This window comes from Semicossyphus pulcher, unplaced genomic scaffold (genome assembly GCF_022749685.1).
Source record: "Semicossyphus pulcher isolate SPU_LCO1_2020_fin unplaced genomic scaffold, fSemPul1.0.p SCAF_26, whole genome shotgun sequence".
Taxonomy (NCBI): Eukaryota; Metazoa; Chordata; class Actinopteri; order Labriformes; family Labridae; genus Semicossyphus; species Semicossyphus pulcher.
In genome coordinates, this window is record NW_027211700.1 from 7389181 (window position 1) to 7414627 (window position 25447).

The 25447-nt window shown below is 39.9% G+C and overlaps 3 protein-coding genes across 4 annotated transcripts; 2 read left to right on the plus strand and 1 right to left on the minus strand.

Annotated features, from left to right (window-relative positions):
- The first annotated feature begins 711 nt into the window (after positions 1 to 711).
- LOC138604639 (transmembrane protein 25) lies at positions 712 to 10994 on the plus strand. The gene is made up of 9 exons (XM_069676595.1): positions 712 to 905; positions 1559 to 1675; positions 4060 to 4404; positions 4496 to 4789; positions 5923 to 6054; positions 6145 to 6178; positions 7140 to 7249; positions 8913 to 8984; positions 9079 to 10994. Exons 2-9 carry the CDS (start codon positions 1597 to 1599, stop codon positions 9150 to 9152), a joined length of 1140 nt encoding a protein of 379 aa, XP_069532696.1. The 5' UTR covers positions 712 to 905; positions 1559 to 1596; the 3' UTR covers positions 9153 to 10994.
- A 2055-nt stretch (positions 10995 to 13049) lies between these two features.
- Positions 13050 to 16598, plus strand: LOC138604664 (T-cell surface glycoprotein CD3 epsilon chain-like). Of its 2 annotated transcripts, none has more exons than XM_069676625.1 (6): positions 13050 to 13126; positions 13436 to 13506; positions 14119 to 14307; positions 14483 to 14626; positions 16044 to 16108; positions 16202 to 16598. In XM_069676625.1, the coding sequence occupies exons 2-6, from the start codon at positions 13452 to 13454 to the stop codon at positions 16259 to 16261; spliced, it is 513 nt and encodes a 170-aa protein (XP_069532726.1). In that variant the 5' UTR covers positions 13050 to 13126; positions 13436 to 13451; the 3' UTR covers positions 16262 to 16598. The 2 variants fall into 2 exon arrangements, with proteins under 2 accessions (XP_069532726.1, XP_069532725.1); XM_069676624.1 differs by having other exon boundaries at positions 13055 to 13126; positions 13439 to 13506.
- A 4798-nt stretch (positions 16599 to 21396) lies between these two features.
- Positions 21397 to 25447, minus strand: LOC138604660 (T-cell surface glycoprotein CD3 epsilon chain-like). Its single transcript, XM_069676619.1, has 5 exons — positions 25303 to 25447; positions 24692 to 24889; positions 24463 to 24606; positions 24151 to 24203; positions 21397 to 23491 (listed from the first exon to the last, which is right to left on the minus strand). Exons 1-5 carry the CDS (start codon positions 25373 to 25375, stop codon positions 23432 to 23434), a joined length of 528 nt encoding a protein of 175 aa, XP_069532720.1. The 5' UTR covers positions 25376 to 25447; the 3' UTR covers positions 21397 to 23431.

The following is a 25447-nucleotide window of genomic DNA, read 5'->3' on the forward strand; positions in this document are numbered from 1 at the left end:
TGTGTTTCCTGCAGAGTGCTTCAAGCTGCATTTTGGCATTACAGCAGGAACTGTAACTATTTTCAATGAGTGTGTTGCCTTTGTCTGAGTTTGAGCTGCAGTGCTCTGCATGCTGCTGCTCAGGTCTGTACAGCTGCACTGCAGAGGCTTTCCAGTCTCATGTAATTGAGCTCAGACTGTGTGAGCCATGAACAGTGCCTGCCTTTGTGGATCTTTGTGTAAGCATGCCTGAGTGATGGACAGGAACGATGTAGAAGAGGAAGGAGATCTGTTTTATCTCTTTGAACTGTCAGCTTACTCTCCTCTATACACCACAACTCCATGTTCAATCACCTCGCGGATGGTTAAAGATAAACATTGTGCACAGAGATTCTTCTATTCTTCTCTTTTAGCCTGCATGCACATCCTCCTCTTCTCTCCCAGATCTGCTCTTTTTTCTTCTGTCACGACTCTGTGCCCACTTCTCTCCATCTCTCTTTCTGCATCCTCTGCTCCTTTCCCTTTCTCCCTGCCTTTATTTTCTCCTCTCTCTCCCTCCCTCTCCTCAGCTGCCTGCTCCTTTTCTCTCTCTCTCTCCCTCCCTCCCTCCTCCCCTTCTCGCTTCCCACTCTCTCCTTTCCAGAGTGGCGGCAGCGTGACTGCCTGCGTCAGCCAGCCCTGCCAGCTAGTGAACGCTGCTACTGGAGCTGCCGTACCCTGCCGTACCCTGTGTGTGTATGTGTGTGTGTGTGTGCGTGTGTGTGTAACTGTATGAGTGTACGCAGATGGGAAAGCAACTGAGTCAGGGAGGGCTGCCTCTCATCTCTTCGCTGTTATCACCATCCTTCACTCTCCCTCCTCTTCTCCTCTGCTGCCATGGAGCTCCAGCAGGCTGAATCACAACACCGTCTGCAGAAAGGGCTGAGGTAATACTGTGTGTGTTGTAGTGGGGCTTTCTGTTTGTATTTAAGTGCACACATCTGCATTGAAATGCCTGCATGCAGCTTGTGCAGGATGTGAATGTGTATCCCATTGCTGCCTCATCATTAAATTGCTCTGCATGCCAGTGCAATCCAGTACCCTCCACCTAAAGGGGAAACAGCTGAAATGTCTTCCATCATGGGTGCATGAAGCAAAAGAATTGTCTTTGTCGTCTCTGTCTGTGTAGGATTTTGAGTGTTTCCTTGATGGCTCAGTTCCTGCTTTTTCCGTCCGAGGTTCTCACACAGATCACGTGACCCAAATAGCAAGCAAGCACAACACATTACTCATTCCTAGCATTTACTGTGTGTGTGCACAATCACAATCGATACGAGCAGGCCTGCGAATGTTTTGTGTTGTTGTGACGGGGTAAGCCTGCAAACCAAAGCTGGACGCGCAGAGTGAGAGCCATGACACAAATCTCACTTTATAGTATCTTCAAAGGGTGAATTATACAGAATCCCAAAAACAATCCTCGTGTGCCCCCAGTGGAATTTAGCCTAACTCTCTAGTTTATGTTTTGAGACATCTTCAAAGAACCTCATTTTGAACAATATATAACCTAAATATATACTTTTCCACGTGTTATTTTCCCCAGCAGGTAGATGTGTGTGCGTGGTGCTCCGCTGGGCCAGTATGGAGCGTGGGTGTCTGAGAAGGTGGGCCTCTGGCTCTGCTGTCGTGTTCCTTCACACACTGGCCTTATCCTGGACAGGTAGGGCACAAAGCAAATATCACCTTTTGCATTATTAGAAACAAACCATGTACATCATTGCACCTATTCAAATGATCATAGCGTTATTACTGGTTATTCAACAAGGCAATCCGGACATAAGATTAGTTAAGATAAGATAGAACTTTATTAAGACCGAAGGAAAAGAAAGAAGAAAATAGTCAACAAAAATAGTTAACAAACTATTTACATAGATAAAATAATTGAAAAAGGTAAAAGATAATAAATACAATAAATAAAAGACACAAGACGACAAGCGACTCTAGCAGGCTGCTGCCCAGGACAGCACCGGAAGTAGAGGCATCATTGTTTAGCAGCCGTTATGTTTAAGCCTGAAACTGAATAAAAATAAGATTTAAAATGAGATTAAGTTTTTCCCTTCTAGGCTTAAGAGCTAAATGTTAATTTGCCTTTTATACTCAACAGTTTTAGCTATACAATTTTGTATGGAACTAGGATCAGAGGTGGCAAAAGTACACACATTCTATACTTAAGTAGAAGAACATACGTTTACGTAAGTAAAAAGTATTCCTCTGAAGGACATTTAACTTATAATAATAATTCAAAGACCATTAAACTTAAACATTCTAGCTTAAAATAAAATAAAACTATATACTGTCAATAATGAGCATTAACTTTGTTCTAGAGTTGTAACAACACCAGAAATTTAAACTTCAGCAATACACGATACCTCTTTTGATAACTGGGCAAAATGAAAAAAGTCCTCGGCACAATAGGATAGTTCTCTTTGTTTATTATCACTGGACACTGTCTGGATTTGCTGCAAGCCAAATTTCAGTCAGAATAATAAAGACTGAACCGAGATGAGGTCCAAAATGAGCACCTGGATCATTTGTTTGAAATCAGTCTTGATGTTGGGAGGGCAGCGTGCAGAGACCAAAATAAAACACACATGCATTAAAACTTAAGTTATGCACCTGTTTCGAGAATTTAAGGAGTCGAAAGTACAGATTTTCTGTGTTCAAATGTGGGGAGAAAAAGTAAAGTAAAAGTAAAAGTTGTCAGAAAAATAAATACTCAAGTAAAATACAGATACCTGAAAAATCTACTTAAGTTCAGTAATGAAGTATGTGTATTCCGTTACTTCCCACCTCTCACTAGAATTATTTACGCTTAAAAAGTGACTGCACACATAAACATGTTTTTTAAGCTGTAATCTAAATTATATTGCTGTACTGTAATGAAACGCATCAATGCTGGTGTTAATATTGACAATTAAATCAGCCCTGGACCCTGCCAGCTGAGGGTGACGTAAAGCTCACCGTTTGGGACAAAGCTACGCAATTAAATTGATACAAAAAAAAAAAAGAATGTTAACGCCTGTCAATCAGAGGTGGTCGGTACACCCCCCAAGCCCCGACTTTGAGAGGGAGTCTCATTTTCAAATATATTTCGATCGAGACATATCATTCACTAGAGTTTACACTATTTCTGCTAGCACATTGTACATTAGCCTTCTAGCTAACGTTACGCTACCACTCTGCGCCCATTCTCTCTTGCACCTTGCATTGCCTCGGCTCTGAAAGCTCCATATTCAGGCATTAGTGGGGCTGGAGCCAACGGTTCGAACTGATTGGGGTTGGGACCACCAAGGTCCATGTCAGGAGTTCATGTAGTTGGGTCTTTCTTGCGTTAGATATTGTGTCTGTCCAAATCTCAAGCTAGAACCAGGAGACAGTTAGCTTAACTTAGCTTAGCAGGTCTGGCTAGGCTTTGTCTAAAAGTAACAAAATACATCTTCTAACTTCTTCCAAAGCTCACAAATTAACACATTATGGTTTGTTTGTTAAATCCACATAAAATTTGAAATGTGAAAACAAAATTGGAGTTGTAACAGGGTTGGAAACAGGGGTAAACAGAGAAGTCAACACTAACATTATTGTCAAGAAATAACCCAGCACATAGCCCTGTCTAAATTTTTTCATTTTTAACCTTTCTGTTTTTGTACAGTAATATGACGTATACACACTAATTTGAGAGCTTTTGAGGTGCCATTATGAGGATTTAGTTCATTTAGGCAGAGCCATATTAGCTTGTCTCTGCTCCCAGTCTCTGGGCTAAGCTGTGCTAACAGGCTGATCCCGCTAAGCTAACCATGTGCAGGCTGTAGCTTTGGATTTAGATTTAACAGGCAGATATGAGAGTGGTATCAATATTCTCATGTAAAAGTATGTTAGATAAAATAAGCTTATTTCCCTGTCCATGTCCATAATATTTTTTATTATCACTTAACATAGAAAGTATTTCATCCAGTACACAGAAGAAAAAAGGCTAGATAAAAGTCGAAATGTTTTAATCTGTCATGTTTTTCCCACATTAAATCAACACTAATCTTGTACTCACAGGTGCCATTGAGCCCGCCTCCAAAATTGACGGACGGCACAGAGCAGCTGTGACACTGCAGGAGAACATGACACACCGGTTCAAGTGCCAATCAGAAGGCTGGGATCCCCGCGCCCCTCCCTTGCTAACCTGGTACCTGAACGGGGAGCAGCAGAGAGCGTCATCACCCACCCGTGGGCGCCTGGTGATGACATCGCAGGAAGATTCTGAGGTCAGGAGACCGAGGACCAATCGCAACAGCACCTTCTCTCTGCGGGCCAGGAAGTGGGACAGGGAGCTGGTGTGTGTTGCATCGAACCCCAGGACAGGAGAGAGCTATAACGCCACGGTCACACTCAATGTTCAATGTGAGTCCTTGTGGAACATTTCAGCACTGGAAGTTAAAAATATTTTCTGTTGGTACAGTTCTAAAAGTCATTCCTCTCCTCTGTGTCCCAGTTCAGCCAGAGATCCTCAGGGTGAACGCCCACTATAGTGAAACCTCAGACCCTGGCCTCTCCCTGGTGCTCTTCGCATTGGTGCGCTCCAACCCGCCTGCCACCATCACCTTCGTGGACCAGTCCGGCCAGCTGGTAGCCAACACCTCAGACTTCCTCATCCTGGATTCGCGCAGCTACCCCTGGCTGACAAATCACTCGCTGAGGGTCATGCTCAGTAGCCTATCAGGAGGAAATATCTCGCTGAATGCCAGTAACAGTGTGGGAACGGTGCAGAGCAACCTCACACTGGCAGGTCAGTGACGGTAAAGGGCAACTCATTAAGTCTCTCTTATGCTAAGCTAACCCTCTCCTGGACTGTGGCTGAAATTAATCACTACTATCCTATATTGTCCACTATATAGAAAGTTCCAATTTTGTACTGCTGTACAGGGCCAGTTTGCCGATCTTCAACCTCAGTCCTATTATGCTATTATGAAGAGCTAATACCATTATGGTAGGAAAAAAATGCAATTTCACTCTGTGCCTTTGGAGGACACTATCCACTTCTCCAATGAGGCCCTGGAAAACCTCCACCAGACTACGTAATTCTCATCATCGGGTGGGGATGCTTGCCACCCGGTTAACATAGCGACAACTCAAAGCGGTTTTTACACTACACATCACATTCACCCATTCCCATCCATACACTGATGGCAGAGGTGCATGAGAAGTGATGTAAACTGTCAATCAGTTATCACATTCATACCCGTTGGGGTACCCATCTGGAGCAATTTGGGGTTTAGTGTCTTGCCCAAGGACACTTCGACATGTAGCCTGAGGGAGCTGGGGATCAAACCTCCGACCTTCCGATTGAAAGACGACCGACTCTACCACTGGGCCACAGCCGCCCCGGTATATTATTTTTATTGTTGTCGAGCCATTGCCTGCAGCAAAATGTTGGTAATATTTCACTCCAGCGTCTCTCGCAAATGCTTGCTGGGTGTCGTAGGAACGTAGAATGGGCGAAACCACTAGCTATTTGTCAAACTTTCTCCACAGCTATGGCGCCAATTTCAAATATTATTGCTTCTATCGATTACAGAGAACACCAGCTTTGACTGACAGTCGCTTTTTTCAGTATTTTCTCCTGTAAGTGAGAATTATTATGCACTACACGTATAGTAGACTCAAAGTATCCCACAATGCAACATGAAAAGTATTATGCAAACGTTGGTCGCTAACCAAGCACTATATATCAGGATGCATTGTGCTAAAAAACAAAACAGTGACAACATGATTAACAGCACAGATGCTAAGTTTAGAGAAACAGTTGTAGCATTAATGAATGAGTGAATTATCATTCAGACATGACAATCGAAAATGAATCTGAATCGTTCCAGAAATGCTGAACTATTCCTTTAACTTTCTCTCTTCTTCTCTCTCCAGAGTTCCTGCAGTCTCGTGTGGAGGTGCCCATGCTGGGAATAGTGACTGGGGGAGCCATGGCCTTTATGGCACTCCTAATCCTCAGTCTCATAGTTCTCTGCCTCATGCAAAAAAACAAGAGCAAGTGCATTGGTGAGACTGTGTGCAGTGTGACTGGAGCATATAATGTAGTGTACAACACTTATGGAGAAAGTTAAAACATCTCTTTTCATTATGTTACAGATGAGCCAGTGGAGATTCTGATGACCAAGAAAAGGTAAATAAAGTAGTAAGTGTTCTGTCATACAGTAATAGAATCAGCACGAGAACACTGTCAGCCAGTAACAAGTTTCTGTAGACCAAGTGCTGATAATTTACCACTGAGGTGTGCTTATGCTACAAAGTAGGTCACTGTATTGTGATCCATCCATCGACCTGCTTACTTGTGAGTTAAAATATTGATACCACTCTTATTTGTTTACAGTAAATATGGAACTAGAGCTAGGGGCCCGTTAGCTTAGCCTAGCATAAACACTGGAAACAGGTTAGAACTCTTTAAACAGGTTAATGCCAGACATGCTCCTAGCCAGAAAACATGTAGCGACTCCGGGAAAACATGTAGCGACTCCGGGAAGTGACTTTACCAGAACTTTTTGCACATATTGTTTTTGTACAAATTAAACAAATAAGACAGAAAATTTGAGAGTTAAGTTGCCCAGGCTAGCTGTTTTCAGCCTTTTTGCTAATTTGAGCTAGCCAGTCAATGCCTGTAGCCTTAGAGTGACTTTTAGGTAGGCAGTGAATTAGCAAATTTATACTCAATGTTTAATGTATTAATTTAAAGTATTAAATACTCAGTTATAGTCAATTTAGCATCGCATAGAGTTTAAACCAAAGGTAGCTGGTGTCCTTCAGTCTACAATCTAAATGCTAATATGCTAACGAAGTTGATGCATGAAAACGTGTGGAAAACGAAACCTGAAGGATGAAATAATCTATTGTTGGCTTGTATGTCAGATAAGTATTTCAACACTTGGGCTTACTTGTAAGAATTACAGAAGGAGATTGGTGATGTCCAAGTCTTACCTAATAATTTCCATCTCCGCAACATAAATGGGTTGGAAGGAAAACAGTGATGGTAGCATTTTTGTGCTCTTATGAATACTTTATATCCATCCTGCGGACCAATAACGACTCTAATCTCTGTTCGATATCTCTCCTCCATGTTTCCTGCACAGTGAATCTGCCATTCTGAAGGTGGAGAAAGCAGATAAGACCTACATCCCCAGAGAGAACATGTCTCTGCCTTCAAACATGCAGCTCCATGACCTCAGCACTTTGAGAAAAGGTAAGAATCTGAACAGCCTAACTTAGAATTTTGAAAATATGTTTTAAATTTAAATTAAAGAGTTGAACTTTGATTTTAAATATTGATGTTAGCTCAATGAGACAGTCAATAAACCCCACCCTATACAAATATGTCTGCTAGACGTTGGCAGATGGATCCTCTTACATTAGACTTAACTTTATTGCTGAAATCTGAAGCCAATGGCGGCCCTTGTCACAGGCCCATGTCTCGCCAAAAGCACATTAATTACTCAATAGTTCTGAATGCAGCATTAAATGGCCTCCGTGCTGAATTGCAGCAACTGCCTTTGGGTGCCAGACTCCAAGAGCCCAAAGTCATAGTGTTTCAGTAGTTTGTGGTGCATTTTTTTAGCCCCCTAGTGGGTAAATCCAGCTGTGCAGCTTATCAGAGAAGACATAATAACAGTCATGTTTTGCCCTGTTTCAGTTTGTGTTTCCAGTAGTAGTAGCAGTCCCTCCAGGATTTTGCTCCAGGATTATTTATCACATTAACACTGTTTATTTGGCTGCTGCAGCAGTTTAAAACAACTGATAAGAGAACAAGTGGATTACTATTTCACTGTTCATGCCGATTTGAGATCAGCACTGACACAAACATCAGTAACAGAGCCTCTAGTTTGTCAATAGACTCAACACTTTTCACAATGCTTTTCCGGTTTCTGCCAGTGTTGCAAGTAAGCAGTAATCCACTATGGCTGAACAAACAAAGAAAAGATAGATGACTACAGATACAACTTCAAAAATAAGTGAAAATCCAAAGAAAAAGAAACAAATTCTACGCTTAGATGAAGGTAAACAGTCTAAAAAGGAAAGAGACCGTCAGCGAGGGAAATCAAGAGTTACAAACGGAACAAAGGGAGCCAGCGTGAACGTCTGGTTATCTAGGATGTATGCCCCCCTGATTATCTTTTATTGCCATTAGGTGCCACTAAAGAGAATAAAACTGAAATCTTCGAGATTATATCTTCAAGTATCAATATATATAACAAATAGATGCTAACAGTGAAGCATATTAATGTTGCATTTGGGCTCACTAGACTGCTGTTTTACAGTTGCTGTTAATAGTAGTAAAATAATTTGAAAGTATCAACATCCTTTACTAAGAAACAGGCCACATGAGTGAATGTATCTGTTATTTATAACAGGTTCATTTTAGTGTAAAATTTTGTGTTACCTGAAGGTAAAATTGCTCTCATAATCTGTAGAATCTTTTGGTTGGTGCACATCATGTCAGCTGAACATGCAACATAAAGTATCCTACAACAGACAAGCATACAATCTAACACATACAGTAAAACATTTCTAATCCATTACTTTCCAGTGATCTAAAAGGGTTTAAATGATGCCGTTCTTCTGAAAGGACTCTCAAATAGTTTATCTAAGTGAATAAAGTTCTCAATAAAAAACAAGTCCTGTAGCTGTACGGGGGCTAAATGCTTGGCTATGTCTTGGCAACAAGGGGAGACTCCAGGACAGAGCCAGGCTAGCTGTTTCTTGTCTTAATGCTAACCTTAGCTAACCTGCTGCTGGCTGTAGCTTCATGCTTAGACATTAAAATGGTGTATTTAAAAAATGAATTTATCTAATTCATATATCTTTGCATTCTGCTGTGTCCTCCATCCTTCCTGCATTTCTCTTCGTAGCCCGAGAGGCCGCCCAGCAAAACAGTGTGGGAGAGGAGGAGGAAGATCTGTCTTTAGCCTACGCCGCCAGAGGTCAGGGAAATACACTCCACTTTCCATTATTTATACTTCAGATTCAGTCTGAATGTTTTATTTTGTCTGAACGGTTTTCCCTTATGATTGGCAGGTTTTGCCAGATATCCCATGGTGGGCTACATCTACAAGGTAAACAGCACAAGCAGTGAGGAGATCTGGCTCTGACTGACCTCAAAGTTACACACAAACATGCACATACTCTACACGCATGCATAACTACTTCCAACGGTGCAGCTGTCCGAGAGGGAACCCAAAACAACTGCCAGGCGGTTATTCAACCAATCATCAGTCACCAGGAAGAACGGTCAAAAACTACAACATCCAGTATCAACCAATGACTGTATAAAAGCATGGACGACCTCTCGACCTCCTCTTGTTGTACAAATTATAAAGCCAAAATAGCCCTCTGACTGGGCGCTGCCATGTTGCACGTTAGGAACCTGCGTCAGCGCAGTAGAGGTCGACTGGTGGAGCCGCGGTGTTGACTTCCCGCCCCTTCCGCTACCCAAAACACACTTTTAACTTCAGTCAACAACAGAACAGCTTGTTGTGTTGGTCTGAAGCAGATATTGACGGTTATGGAAACTTCAACGACTTTAGTGTTAGTGTTAGGTACATCTCCTCCCCCTCTTCCTCCTGTACTCTGCTACTCGGGATCAGAACGCTGCAGGAGCTGTCAATCATGACGTTGGAGCCCTTTCTATAGCATCAAATAACTTATTAAGACTACTCAGAAAAATGAACACTTGGTGTAAATCAGCATGGTAAAGAAGTAACTTTAATGACAAAAACTTTGAACATTTTATTTGCTGTGTATTTTGATTTTATAGTTTGACTCGTCCCATCTGTTAACATGAAGGAGGCGGGCTTTATGACCTATACTGCAGCCAGTCAGCAGGGGGCGATAGAGATGTTTTGGCTTCACTTTTAAGCCGGAGACTTGCTTTTAACTCCGCATTCGCGTGCACATGATGGCTGCCTCGCGTTCCCTGCGTCTGTTTGGAGCATCGGCTGTGCACGTCCTCAAAAATTAACGCTACGTGTATGCGAGATGCAGTATGCACATGAGCGGTAGGGGCAGTGTAGAGGCAGAGGGGATGTGACAGGGTCAACACAACAGCAGGGGCAACAATGGCAGAAAGTTCTGAAAACAAGCTGATAAACCAATTCTACAATTATCCACATCTGTGCGATGTGGCATTGCGGCTGCACAGCGACAAACATGCCTATCAAAACAGCTGGCGACAGACAGGAACCAGCAGAAAATGGGAACAAGTCCGGGACCTTTACATCTGTGTACTGAGGAAAATGTAGGAGAAACACTCTCAGAATTAACATCATAGTGACCTCCTCGAGTGTCATCTGTTGTTTACATCCCGCACATACGGTAGTTGCATACGGCCTGAGCTCTCTGGTGTGCCCTCTAGAGGTATCCTCCAGTAACACGCGTAGTGCATAGACAAGTATGCGAACAATTACGGTTGTGACGCAGCCAGTTGTGTATGCAAACGCAAGGTTAAAAAGCAAGTATATCCCCAGCCTTAGGGAGCTTTCAGTACATGTCGTCCATCTTTTTATACAGTCTGTGGTATCTACACTCTGTTACTCTGACAAGTTCATCCATGTTCACAAAACAAAAAAGCGTTGATGTTTTCATCTGTCTGAATCGAGTGCTCTGGTCTATACACTGCTGATGTGTTGTCTTAACGATCCAAAGTATGAACTCTACATGAAACTGCTCATATTCTTGACCCTTTGACATGATTTCCTCCTGTAACCACTCGCTCATAATGTCGTCCTCCCTGTCGCATTACTGGAATGCATTACCTGTTCTATGCTTACACCAGAATGTGCAAGATAATGTACTGTATGTGACATTTAACATTTTGACCAATAATAATAATAAGATGGTACATAATTATAGATATTTGTATATGAACATGTAACATGTCATGTACTGTATATTTGTATGCATATGTATATGTGTATAAAAGAGGATGTCTAATAAAGATCATATTGAAATTGTACTGTATGAAGTCAGTGCAGGGTTTGCTGCAGTTTTATTGGCACTCAGCAGGGGGCGCCCTTAGGTGCTTTTTAGGCGCGATAAGAGGAGGAGGGTCTCTGTTAGTCATGAGAGTGATGAGCGTTTATGACATTCTGATGAGTGTGTGTTGTGTGGTAAAAGCATTGTTGCATTTGGGAAAGAAGGAATTTGATACATTTTTTTTTGTTTTTAAATGGCAGGTGCAAGACACAAATAATGCATGTGTGTGTATGTGTGTGTGTGTGTGTGTGTGTGTGTGTGTGTGCCAGGTGTAAGCTCTAGGTCACAGGGTGCTGTGGCTTTCAAACAGGAAGCAGAGTTGTGTTGTGAGAGCATCTCTTCGCTCTCTCTTCTTCTTCTGCTGCATCGTCTGTGCTGAACGGGGAAACGGGCCAATTAGTCACACACAGCGGGATAAACATTTACAACACACAGGGAATTGAAATATTAATGTGAACACACACAATTGTGTTCGTGTCTATTTGTTTTATGAGATGGAGCTGCTCCGCTCATCTCCCAAAGCAGCAATACAGCATGTAGCAGTCATTTTTAGCTTAAACATGGCTGGTAGGGACTTTGCTTTTAAAGCAGATTTTGCTTTAATTATTTCTGATCAAATCAGAAGGGTAAAATCTACAGTGGAGTTAATGACGTTTCAGTTTTAAAGGATTTTAACTCCACTGAATGTGGATCCTAACTTTAGTAGAGGAGGGAGGATGCATTCAGGTCCTTTTCTTGAATTAAAGTAGCACACTATATAGAAATACTCCACTACAAGTTTAAATAAGTTAAAGTCCTGCACTGATGTCTATATACGTGAAACTGCATTTATATTATTAACAAAATACACTTAATGTTTGAAAGTGAAAGTGGTTAGCGCTGTCACTTCACACCTAGAAGGTTCCTAGTGTGAACCTCGGTTTGGACGTAGTGGGCCTTTCTGTGTGCCGTTTGCATGTTCTCCCCGTGCATGCGTTGGTTCCCTCCGGGTACTCCGGCTTCCTCACACAGTCCAAAGACATGCTCGTTAGGTTCATTCATTGACTCTAAATTTGCCCGTAGGTGTGAGCGTGAATGGTCATTCAAGTTCTGAAGACAAGCTGATTCCGCAATTATCTGTATGATGTGCCATTGCCACTGCACGGCAACAAACATGTCTGTAAAAACAGCTGGCGACAGACAGAAACCTGCAGAAAACGGGAACAAGTCCGGGGCATTTACGTCTGTGCTCTGAGGAAAATGTTGGAGAAACAGAGTGGGGGGCGGCACTGTTGCTTTTTTTGCCATGATCTCAGAATTAATAGTGACCTCCTCGAGTGTTCCAAAGACAAGCTCGTTAGGTCCATTAGTGACTCTAAAATTGCCTGTAGGTGTGAGCGTGAATGGTCGTCTGTCTCTATGTGTCAGCCCTGTGATTGACTGCAGATCAGTCCAGGGTAAGTCAGGAAAATAAGTTGGGGTCGATGTCGGATAAATGGGGGAGACAAATGATGGACCAGTGTCGCCTGTCGTCGAGGCACAGATGTCGAGGCGTGGGGGAGCTGCCTCTTCATTGCTCTTTTGTATGAAGCCCCAGGTGGTTCCTGTATTCAGACAAGGAGGGACGAGACAAGAAAAGAGGGGCTTTAGTTTTAAAACTTTATATATTGTGTTTGAGTTGTTTAACCTATAACCTATTACAATGCATCATATACCAGATTTGTGTACATAAAATCCCCCTGGAGTTCTAATGAAGCAGAAAATAAAGTCAATGGTGTAAAAGTGCAATTATTTGTGAATAGCACTGTCCTGTCTAACTTAGCAGGTGGGGCTAATTTTAACAATTGTATGACTTGTTTAACTTATTACAATGCATCATATAATAAAGCATCATCATGTGTGTGTTTTAATGTAAATACAATCATTCTAACAGTCATGAGTCTGACACATGTAGAACAACAACAACAAAGCCTGCTGAGGTGGAACATAAGCCAATCACACTTACTTCCTGAACACACACACACACACACACACGCACACACAGACGGAGACACTTCAAGAAGCGAGGGCTTGAAGTTTTTACAGCAGGAACACAGCAGCTCTTTATTCTGAGGTCAGTAATTCATTTAAATCTACTGTTGATATCTGGTTCTATTTTCAATTTATCTCAGATTTCTTTTTTTTTTTAAAGGAGAAAAACTCGTTTTAATTTGCTAAGATTAACTAGGCCCAAAGTCAGAGTTTGTTCTGTTGATGAGCTGAGATTATTTCCTTTAAAAAAACACTGTAAATTCATCGTCGGTTAGCTTTTAAAACGAGTTGAATAAAATGGTTGACAGAGAGGAGAAAATGGCGGCCTTCCTGGTTTCTGTCGTTGTCGCTCTTGCTCACAGCCATCTGAAATATCTCCTTCTGTCATCAGCAGAACTCAAGACACAATGAAATGCCAGATCCTTTTCCCTGCCTGTTTGCTGCTGCTTTGGACTCTGGCGGGTACGTAGGTCTCTATCAGGACTTTTCTTTCTTTTTTTCCCAGAACATTTTACTTTAATTGTAGCTTCACTGACAAGACCACACCATTGTACGTATAGAAGTCATTTGCTTGGAACATGCTAGAGGGTCGAGTTAGCTGGAGCCTTCAGGAACCCGGGGGACGAGAGTGGGGGCACGTCTCAATGCACTTTCTGGTTCAGCATCCCCCAGTGTGTTGGGATAGGAGAGAGGGAGAGGAATGGGGTTTGGAGGTGGGGGTCGAGAACTGAGACAGGTAATTAGGGAGGCACAGGCGTGAGCGCTACACAGGTGATGGAACTAGTGAGGGCAGCGTGGTCATGTGTCCTGAACCTCTGTTTCTTCATAAATCATATTCCAGTTTCAATAAAATCATACTCTTGTGTTAAGCTAAATTTCTCCTACAGCATTTGTCAGTTGTGATGGTGGAAGAAATATGTCTAAAGTTATATAGGGTTGCATGATCAAGTAATAAACCTATGTAGATATATAGATACATGCCTGTAGGTTATTTGGAAGATGCTTTTCTATTTTAACACAGCGCACATTGCAGGTTGATTTTCATAAATCTGAATGTTTCTTTTTCTTACACAGGAGCACAGGAAAATGCTAAAATAAAGGTGACATCTGTTTCTGATGGGATTAAGTTGTCTTGTGATGGAGGTACAATGAAATCCCCTAGTGGTTTTTCTGTCGAAACCTTGCAATACAAAGATGAGAACTCAGGGGAGTACAGCTGTGAGCGCAACGGCGAAAGTACAAAAATCTATGTGAAATTTCGGAGTAAGTTCTGGAGCAAAGCTCGAGTCTCTTATATTGTGATAAATGCTCTAGTGTAATGTGATTATTATTTTTTATAAGACCTTTGTTCTTTTGGCATTTACACCTTCATATTAGTACAGTATTTCTTACTTCAAATGTCTGATTCTTCTGTGTGTGTGTGTGTGTGTGTGTCCAGCCTGTGATAACTGCATACAGCTTGATACTGGTTCAATAGTGGGATTGGTTGTTGGAGACGTGTTGGCTACAATAGTGATTGGAGTGGCTGTCTATATCGTCGCATCTCAGAACCGGACTGGGCAGAAAACATCCAACAAGAAAAGTAAAATTTACCTACCAACCTACCTACCTACCTACCTACCTACCTACCTACCTACCTACCAGCTACTTAAATACTTACCTACATACCTACCTTCATACCTACCTACCTACGTATTTACTGACATACCTTCCAATGTACCACCGACCTACCTATCTAGCTACCAACATACCTACCTAGCTACTTAAATACCTACCTACCAAGCTACCTACCAACCTATCTTTCTACCTACCTATCTACCTACATGCCTGCCTACCTACCTTCTTAGTTACCTACTATCTACATACCTACCTACTAACCTATATACTTGCCTACATACATAAATACATACCTACCTACCTACATACATGCCTATTTACCTACATACCTGCCTACCTACCTATTTATATACCTAGGTATACCTACATAAATATCTAATTTCATAACAACCCACAAACCTACCTACGTACCTAGCCACCAACATAAATACCTACTTTTGTACATACCTATCTACTTATCTACCAACCCATACCTGACTACCTTCCGATATACCTCCCTACCTTCCTACACATCTAACTGTAAACCCACCAAGCTAGCTAGTTACCTACCTAGCTACTTAAATACCTACCTACCTACCTACCTACATAAGATATTCATCTTGAGGACACGAAGAGGACTTAGTTACTGTCTGGTTGAAAATCTAATTTATGCATATTTGCTATAGAAACGTGAAGAGGGTAATATATTAAAACTAAATGTTATTTAATATTTAAAGATGCAGTATTCTCTGTGTAAATGTGCTTATTCATTACAAAAAACAATTTTCTGCTTTGAAGAACCAGGAACTACTTTCTGTCAACCAATGGGCAGTTCATTAATATATGGTTGCTCTTGTAAGATAATTTTAAGATAAAAAAATGATAGCATGTCTGCTAACTGACATTTAGCTTCACATTCTGTCAAGTCAGTCTGATAGTATAACAGAAGTCAGGGGGCGGTTTTCTAAATGTAAATTAATGCAACACCAAAGTAATGAGAGAATATGGACAAGATTTTCTGAAAGAATTCCCATTCTGTGGGGGCTTCCGTAGAAAACAGCTAGCATGGCTTTATAGAGGTTTATATTCGCTAATTTGCATGTTATAGAAAGCAAATACTTGCCAAAACTATTTAAGAGTGGATTACTTTAACTAAAACAACTATGGCTGCAAGTATTATAGTTTTACATTCTTAATCAAAAGTAGCAATAACAAATACACACACACATAAAACAGGAAAAAAAGTCATGCATCCACAATTTAAGGTCTTGAATAAAGGAAGTAGAAACATGCATTAGTAAGATGCACTCATCACAATAACATTTCTTTTAGTTACTCCTTAAAACACTTAACTCTGCTTGTTGATTGTCTTATGTTAATATGATCATTACATGTGCCCTCAGGCTCAGACAGACAGCCTCTTTTTCCAAGTGAAAGGAGCAACAGAGCCCCGAATGACGACTACCAGGTACGCTGAAACATGAGGCCGTTTATATTTGCATAACAACATAAGATTCACTGATACATTTTCTCTTTCTTAACCCCGCCGTTTCTCCCTCAGCCTCTGAAACCCAGAGGTGGTCAGAAAGACACGTATGATGTGCTGACCAACAGGAGGTAGATGAATGGTGGCCCCCTGCCTTGGACCCCTCCAGCTGAAAACGTGCTCTCCATGCACCGCTGCAATTTAGACATCTGCAGGAGTAAATCATTTCTTTTTCATGGTCTCATTTTCTCTGAATGAAATCATTTGTTTTCACCATGCTTGTAAGATGTTGCTCTTAATATGTGTCAGTTTTTATTTTGGTAGTATATAATCTGACCCATGTTGTATTTCAGTTCATTATCTATATATCTTTTTTGAATCTACTTAAACTATAAATTGCTGAGGTTATGTATGTAATTAAATGTTTATGTTGACAAACAATTCCAGCTTTATCGTGATGCAAAATAAACAAAAAGAGGATTAAATTGTGCTTTCTTGTCATGTTGGCAGCTATAACCAAATGAGTGACATTTTACATTAATTACCATAGGTACCACTGTGAGGTACTTTATATTTATACCCTATAAAGAAATAAATATTATGTTTTTTTTATTGCCCTAAAATAGTAACAGGTAATTTTCAAGTTAAACAGTGTGTTAGCAGCATTTAATGTGATGCACTAATAAAGGTTAGAGAGTTGAGATTAAAATAAAGCACTTTCCAATAGGGATAGACCGATTATCGGCGCCGATATTCGGCATTTTGACGCATATCGGCATTGGCCTTTTTAAAAAAATTTTTTTTTAATTAATTTATTTTTTTAATTTATTAATCTATTTTTTTTAATCCGACGGCCGATAAGAGATCAATTTAAAACTGGGTTATTTTGGCTCTGATGCATATTTTTAAAGGCATTTAAACAAAGTTAAGTGTTGGAGTTTGTATTATTCAAAATTTTGACGCCAATATTTTCACTTTTACTGCAAATGAATATCGGCTTCAAATATCGGTTATCGGCCTCCTTGACTACTAATAATCGGTATCGGCCTGAAAAAAACATATCGGTCTATCTCTACTTTCCAATACATTCAACAGAGACGTGCATGAACATGGGTCTACAGCAATGCAGTGCGTAAAAAACCTACTCAATCCACAAACACCTAGCAGTATTGTTTAGCATCAAAATAAATGCATATAATAAATTGTAAAATGAAAGTTTTTGATTTTATTTATAGTAAATGACCTCTCACGGCCCACCTGAAGGACATTTAATGCCCACCAGTGGTCTGAGGCAAACACTTTGGGAATCATTGGTCTAGTAAGTTGTTTAAAAGCTTCAAAACATTAATGATTTTTTTCCTCAAACTCCAAATAAATGGCTTAATTTTGAAAAATAATTGGGGCTTAAAGAGGCCGTTCCGATAATACTCACATAAACAAATATAAGGGATAGGGTCAGAGAAGGAATAAGTATTTTTAATGCAGATCTTAGTTTCTCCTTCTTCTCCACTCCATTAATCATCTCAAGACCACGATCCCTATGTTGTTGAAATCACTAAATTAAACTGAATATTACAATAAGAAGTCGATGAGATCTGTCTGCCAGCTACAGCATTTATCAGTGTAAATTTGACCATGTAATAAGCATCAGTCATGGGCCCTTTTTTCTGGCATAATGAGCACTTTTATCAAAGTTTCTTGAGATAAAATCAATCATTAAATGAAACATAAAGATTGCTATGTTTTGAGGAATAGTAATTGATTGTAATTACATGTTGTAATAACCTCTTTCCACCGTTCATGCACAGTATTCTGGCATGCATTTAATCCTGAGGTACTAGTTATAATTTTACTGTATTTATATCAGCCTCACTGTTTACTCACCTATAGTTGTATCAGGGCATAGACTGTATGAGAGTGGATGTCGCCAATTTATTGGTGGACTACAATTGTGAAGCCCGGAGCTTCTTTTCTGATGGACAACACGCCCCATCCCTTGCAGGAGGTGCAACTCTCCATCGTCTACATGTGCACTTCATCTCACTTCTCAACAGGTGCAATACTTCTTTTCTTATCTTATTAGTTCTACCCATATATCTTTTAGGATAAACTTATTTACTCACTTTATATGCCCTTTATTGTGATGTTGCACTATCCATTTCACTGCTGTAACACTGTAAATGTCCCCATTGTGGGACGAATAAAGGATTATCTTATTTTATATTTTTAGTTAAAAGGACTATAATTTACTAACTGGGACCAGAATTTACAAAGTGGACATCATGCTGTGCTGAAGAAGATGTCAAACTGCCAATTCAGACCATGAACTCGCAGGGAAAATCTTTACTGGGGTAATAAATCAACTAGAATTTCAGTCATCAATATGACATGTCTACGGGAGGCTGGGATTCCTTTGAGCAGTCATTGTTCACTAAATCAAAGGTACACAGATGCACAGGCACTGTTCTTGTTTATAATACTACGTGGGAGTGTGTTTCTAAAATAAAGAGGAGACAAAAGACATCCACGTTAGCTACGTTATCTACATACACGTTATGCCATCTCCACAGTTAACATAAACCTCACAATATAGACTAAAAAGTTTATACATAAGAAATAAACAGTGCTAAGCACGTATTAGAGACTATGATCTATAACAGGACAACTTCTAAATAGGCTACATACAGGACAGATAAAAAATACTACTTAACATAGCTTGTTAATAGCTTCATAAACAGCTGGTTAACTTTCAATATTATGATATAAATTCCAACAGAAACTATAGTCTTTAAAATAAATACACACATTAGCACTTACTAGTGGTCATGGACGCACACAAACTGTGGAAACAACTGAAACGTAGCTTCTGCTAAAACTTTTAGCTAAAAACTGCCTCTTTTTATGAAACGGCACAAGCCGTGTGCAACACGGCCGTTGCCTGGCAGCAGGTTAAATGTCACTGTCCACTCATCTTCCTGTTACCTGAGCCTTTTGCACAGAGAAGTAGGCTCATTTTTTAACAACTTATTTTTAACTACCATCGGAGTTGCCCCCTGTTGGCCACGAAGAGCAATGCAAGTTAAATGCACTTCCACATTGGCCTCACTTTTACAACAACAGGAAACATTCACTTCTTGTAAGTCTTTGTATCAGAGCGGAATTAAAGTGGAAACAGAAAACTGTTCAACTCCAGTCCCGTAGTGTTTCCCCAAGTGCTGATGTTTCCGCTTTTGCAAAGAGAAAGGGATCTCTTTCTGCTTTCTTTAGAGCCTCATCTACCAGAATCAGAATCAGAAATACTTTATTTATCCATGGGGGGGGAATTCAAGCGTTTCAGTTGTTCCGATACAGAGAGAAGCATGGAGAAATATATGGCATAAAAATATGGGTAATATATATACAAGTAAGAAATATGTCAAATGTACCAAAGCAGGAAACAACAGTAAGAATCCCAATTTGAAAAAGTAATCCCAATCTCAATGCATCCGGTAGCATTAATAAGGGGACAGATTTTTTTTCACACTGTTTTAGTAAAAACTAATGTCACCTGAATGTCTGCATGGACCATCTTGAGACCCAGAACTCTCTCTGTTAGTTCACGCTTGATTTGTTTTGCTTTTTAATCTTGCTCGCCGGCCTGCACGGTGGTGCAGTGGTTAGGGTGTCGCCTCACAGCTAGAAGGTTCCTGGTTAGAAACCCAGTTTGGAGGAGGTGGGCCTTTCTGTGTGGAGTTTGCATGTTCTCCTTGTGCATGCGTTTCCTCCGGCTTCTGAAAGGTCGTCTGTCTGTACGTGTCAGCCCTGTGATTGACTGGTGATCAATCCAGGGTGTACCCTGCCTCTCGCCCAATGGCAGCCGGGATAGGCTCCAGCCCCCCTGCAACCCTGAACAGGATAAGCAGTATGGATAATGGATGTGTCTTGCTCGCCTTCTTTGTTTTTTTATTTAGTTTGCCGACAGTAAATTGGGCACTTTTTCCCGGTATATCATGTACAGTGAATGACATTTAGTGCCTATGAAGCAAAAAACGTCTCACCTGTAAATAACTTTCTCTTACCAGTGAAAACAGTTGTCGCCAAGGACTGTAACTTTTTCTATGTCTGGTATTTTTATTGTTGTTAAAAATTGTTATATTTGTTACTTTTACTGAAGTAAAGTTTCTGAATACTTCCCCCACCAATCACTATTGCTACTGTATTTCACCACCATCTCAGGGCCTTCAGAGTTCTATTTCAGTCTGTTGCGCCAAGGTATAAGAAAGGATGAGAATATATAGACATGGAGAGAGCAGCCATAGACTCAATTACACAACAAGTGCAAGCAGCAGAGCAGAGAGAAAGGCAGGAAAGACTGAAGGTTAAAATAGTAACAAAGATGAGGAGGAGGAGAGAAACTCTGGCTGAGTTTGGAGGACGCCTCCCGATGTCAGATAGTCTAAAAGCTTCAATTCTTTGATCAGTGCTCCGAGTCTTCCGCCTTCCTTTCCACGATGCTGTGACAAAGCTCCAAACTGCAGTTTTCTACCTGAGGAAGAGTACAGAGATCAAACAAGGAAGCTAAGGCAGCTCGGCTCAGAAACACAACCCTGATCAACCCACACACACACTCCAACCAACTTCTGACACGATGCGCACACGCTCAAACACGAGCTTGTGTGCTTTCGTGCACGGATGTTCGCTCGCACAACCACATCATGCCTGTCGAGCAGATGTAGATCTGTGTGTGGGAACAGTTTGACTTAATGACAGTCGGATAGAGGAGCACGCTTTATTCAACCTCCCCTCCCCCTCTACCTCTTTGTTTCTCTCACTCAAACACACAGCAGATGCAGATGGAGATAAGTGAGCAGAGAGTGTGGGAGTGTTTCCACTAAACTGTATCTACATACTGTCACAGAATGATCAATTATTAGTAGTCTGCATAAAGAAGAGATATTACGTGACGTTTATGCTCCAGCTCTCTCAGTCATTGCTGGTAAATTACAGTTGCACAAACACAACGGCAAAACACGACATATTTCCATTTAATGCACAATGGATAAAAAAAACATGTTTTGCAATGACAAATGTCAGATGTTTCCAGTGACAAATAGCAAGTCACTGACTAAATAGAAAATGAAGTAATGTAGACATGGTGATGGTGGTCATGTGCTTGTGGGTGCTACAGATATGAGCTGTGGCTTTGCGGCAGCTATAAACATCACATAGGTATATCTGCAGAAGCATCAGAGTTTTGTTTCGATCTATGAGCAATGAAGGAAACGAGAATGTTGTTGGCTGTGGTTTCATTTAATAGTGACACATGCAGCGCCCATTACAGTATCAAGAAGGAGAAGGAACAACAGTTTGAAGTAGATTTAAAGTTTGTCAAATGCTCTTTTTACAATGATAAAAGTAAAACATAAACGCAGTAAATACAAGCATACTGAAGCTCTCACTTAGACATAATGATAGAAATTATGATTTATCCGTGGTGTTATTGTAAATTAGATATAACATTTATGTATACAGTATATATATTAACACACTCAGTGGACCTCTAATTAGGTATGTCTTTATAAACTAAAGCAAAAAAAAGATAACATAAAACTTTATTAATCCTGAAGAAAATGCTAGTACTTTTTTATTAACATTAATTAGATAAAAAAAGAAACAAAAAACAAGAAAAAAAAATACAACAGGAGCTAAGTTTATACACTACTAAGACATAGAAAGAAAAAAAGAAAAAAATACACCAAAAGCAGTTTTATACATTAATTAGAAAAAAAAAAAAAAAAAAAAAAAATGAAGAAGAAAAAAAAAAAGTACAACACTACCAAAACAAAAAGAAAAAGAAGAGAAACAAGAAAAATACAACAAGAACTTTTTATACACTACCTAGACAAAAAGAAAAAAAATTTATGAAGAAGAAAAAACTAAAAATGTTCAACACTACCAAGACAAAAAGAAAAAAAGGGGAAAAAATGCAACAAGAACTTTTTATTCAAAAAGAAAAAAACAACACTTCAACCAGAAATGTAACCTTTACAAACCTTACGTTACTTACGTTTTTTTGCGACATTGTTGAAATAAATGTGTAAATTCATTCGATGTTCATAACTAGGGTTTAAGTTAAAAGTGATATTGTACTGGAGGACATTATAGTCACATGATTTTTTTATGTATATATTTTGTCCCCATTATTTACATGAAAGGAGGCAGAATATTAAAAAAAAACACCTCTTAATATAACTTAGTCCAGTACGACACCATCACCAAGACAGAACTCGAATAACACCAGAATGAAAAAGTGATCATCCGACGCTTCAGAAAAGTAAAATTTATGGCATAAAAGTTATATTCCATTGCCTTAGACTGTAGACTGAAGTGTGTCAGATAAAACGGACACTGATTGTGCTTTAAAAAAAAAAACCCTAATGACCTGTAGGCATACAGATAGTACAGATGGATTTATTTGCCCAACAGAGATATCTGCCTTCTCAAACTTGCAATGGATTTGAGCAGGGTATGGCAGACCTTTAATTGGGATGTAATCGCATTATAATTACAGTAGCATTTATCTTAGTCAAATTTGTCAACAGTTTGTTAGTCGCAGCAGACCGATTCATTCTGGATTCGTCAATTATCTCTCCTTTGTTCAGGAGAAGTTGGCATTCACATTTTTATAAACTACTTTTCAGTACTCTCAGTAGTAGCATGTCAATAATTGGAGCGTTGATAGACTATTGCGACAATAAAACCATTAAAGATTAGCATCACACCATTCGTCATCCTACTTGTGTGTCTATTTTCTCACATAAAACAAAAGTCTTGATATACAGTTAAATATTCAAATCCTAATATGTATTTTTTGAAATTAAAGATTTAAAATATAGATATTTTTATAGATATACAAATATAGTTACATTTTATATATCTAGAGCCACATAATATATTTCCAGGGACTGCCGCAGAAACACCTGATCCACTGCAACATGCAATACAATACCCACATTAATCTATCACATACACAGTGTATATGATGCAATATTCAACAGTTTTCTTTCCCATTAGAAAAAAATTGTCCCTAAATAACTCAAAGGCATTTGTAAATACTATGAGGATCACAAACTCAATACCATACACCTCTGTTGTACGGCGGCGGCGGTAGAATTCTTGCACAAATGGAGCATAAATTACCAGGGACAAGTAGGATTTTTTTTTACCATTCATGTTAATCAACATTTTTGATCCAATTCAGGGAGCATGACTGCTTTTGTTCAGTCGTAGTTCAGCAGTTACCCAGCGCAGTCAGGTGACTTGTCTTTATCCTGTCCTGTTTAACATAGAGTACGGATCCTGGGTGCGAGTGTGAGGGTTCAGGTGCTGCCAAATCACAGAAACAGTGTCAGTTTGCTCATATAATACTTTGAAATGTGTGAAATGTTTAGTTTTTCAGGACAGGAAAGTCACACATTGCTTCCAGGAGACTTTTCATTAAGTTCAGTATGTTAACTTTGAACAGGAAGTTATTTTGATTAATGTAAAGGAACAGTTCGACATTTTGGGAAAACGCTAACTTACTTTTTAATTTGATGCCAGCAGATTTAAGGACTGCTTACACACTACAGCATGTCAATGTTGGTACATATTACTCAAACTTTATATAACATGATGTGAGCTTTACAGGTCCTTGTAAGCAAAAGTCTTTTTAACCCCTAGATGGAGTCAGGCTTGCTGTTCCCCTGCTTTAGCTCTTCATGCTAAGCTAAGCTAACCACCTTTAGCGTAGCTGCGGAATCAATTTTCTTGTAAAAATCTGGACAAAAGAGTGAATCATTGTATTATGTAGGTTGATTTATTATGATAAAAAATGACCCTCATATCAGCTCTAATTCTAAATAAGGACACTGTTGATTTTCTGTGCAACTTTTGGTTGAGAGATAAACAAAGATTACTACTAAGTTAATCTTAGTCAAACGCAACACAAATGCAAAATGCAGCGCATCCTTGATGCAAAGCAGCATTATTTATATAATACCTACCTCATAGTCAGGAGATGGGACAGGTGGACCTCGGCCTCCTGAGTGTGAAGGTGCTACAAGATAATGTAAGGAACATGTGTTACCATTTACTTGGATGCTTTGTAGTTGTGCATGCATATAGATACAACTATGGATATACAAACAGATGCATGTACATGTGGTGAGTCAGACACCGAAAAATAACTTAAATATGGTTTGCATGAGCTGCATGAGAACGCATACAGTCCTATTTCTCAACTGCAGATGCATGATTGTGGTAAACTTCTACATTGTGATGTAAAGTTTTGTGATCTGCCTTGGGTGCATTCTTACCTTTGGAAGCCTTAGTAAGTCCAGCTGAGCTTTTCTTCTTGCCGCACCTGTAGATAATCATCATCAACACCATTGTCCCGACAACGTCCATAATGATGGCGAGCCCCATCGCGTATGCGTCCAGCTCGAAGCAGTTTTCACACACTGCAGGACAAAGACAAGCTCGCTGAAGAGAACAAACACAGATTAAATGGCAAACCATGAAAAAAAATCAAGGTTATTTACTCACCCTTTCCCTGCACGTAGAAATAATATACTGTTTTATCCAGGACATACACACAGGAGTGAGGGCCTTTCCTGCTGTTTTCATACTCCAGCGTGTGTGTCTCTGCTGTGTGGTTATCATTGGGATCATCTTTTGGAAACCACTGTCCTTTTTCTGGACAGGTCATTGTGAATGTTTTCCTCCAGAATGTCACTCCTCCTCCTAAACACAGTTTAGTTAATTGTACAGGGTTTATTGTAGCACTGTAGCATTAAAATGATCAGACAGCTCAGGTGGGTCTCCAAAACTCATCTTATGTACATTAGAGTTTTCCTTGCGATTCTCTGCTAACATTATGTCGTATTGACAGATTGAAATGTTTGCAATAACAGCCAGCTATAGGGAAACATTATTAAAAGTATAGCAAAATAACGTGTTTTCCATGCTTTTCAATTACACGGTACAGTAGGGTGAAAAATACAGAAAACACAGCAGTTAGAGCAGTTAAGGCATAAAATACAGGAAGTTGAAGAAGTTTCTTGAAAAATCCTTTTCAAATGTTAAAGTTTTAGCAGGTATAAAGTTAGTTTTTTTCAACCCAGAACAGTAAATCAGAAGTATAAAAGCACACTTACGTCGACCAGCATTTACGGTAGCTATGAAAAGAAGCAGAACGGCGAGCGCGGAACCAACACTCATGCTGCCCATTTTCTTAAGACGACTATTCTTTTCTTTTCTTTTTGTATGAATAATACAAATTTTAATTCAAGCCGCCTTTTG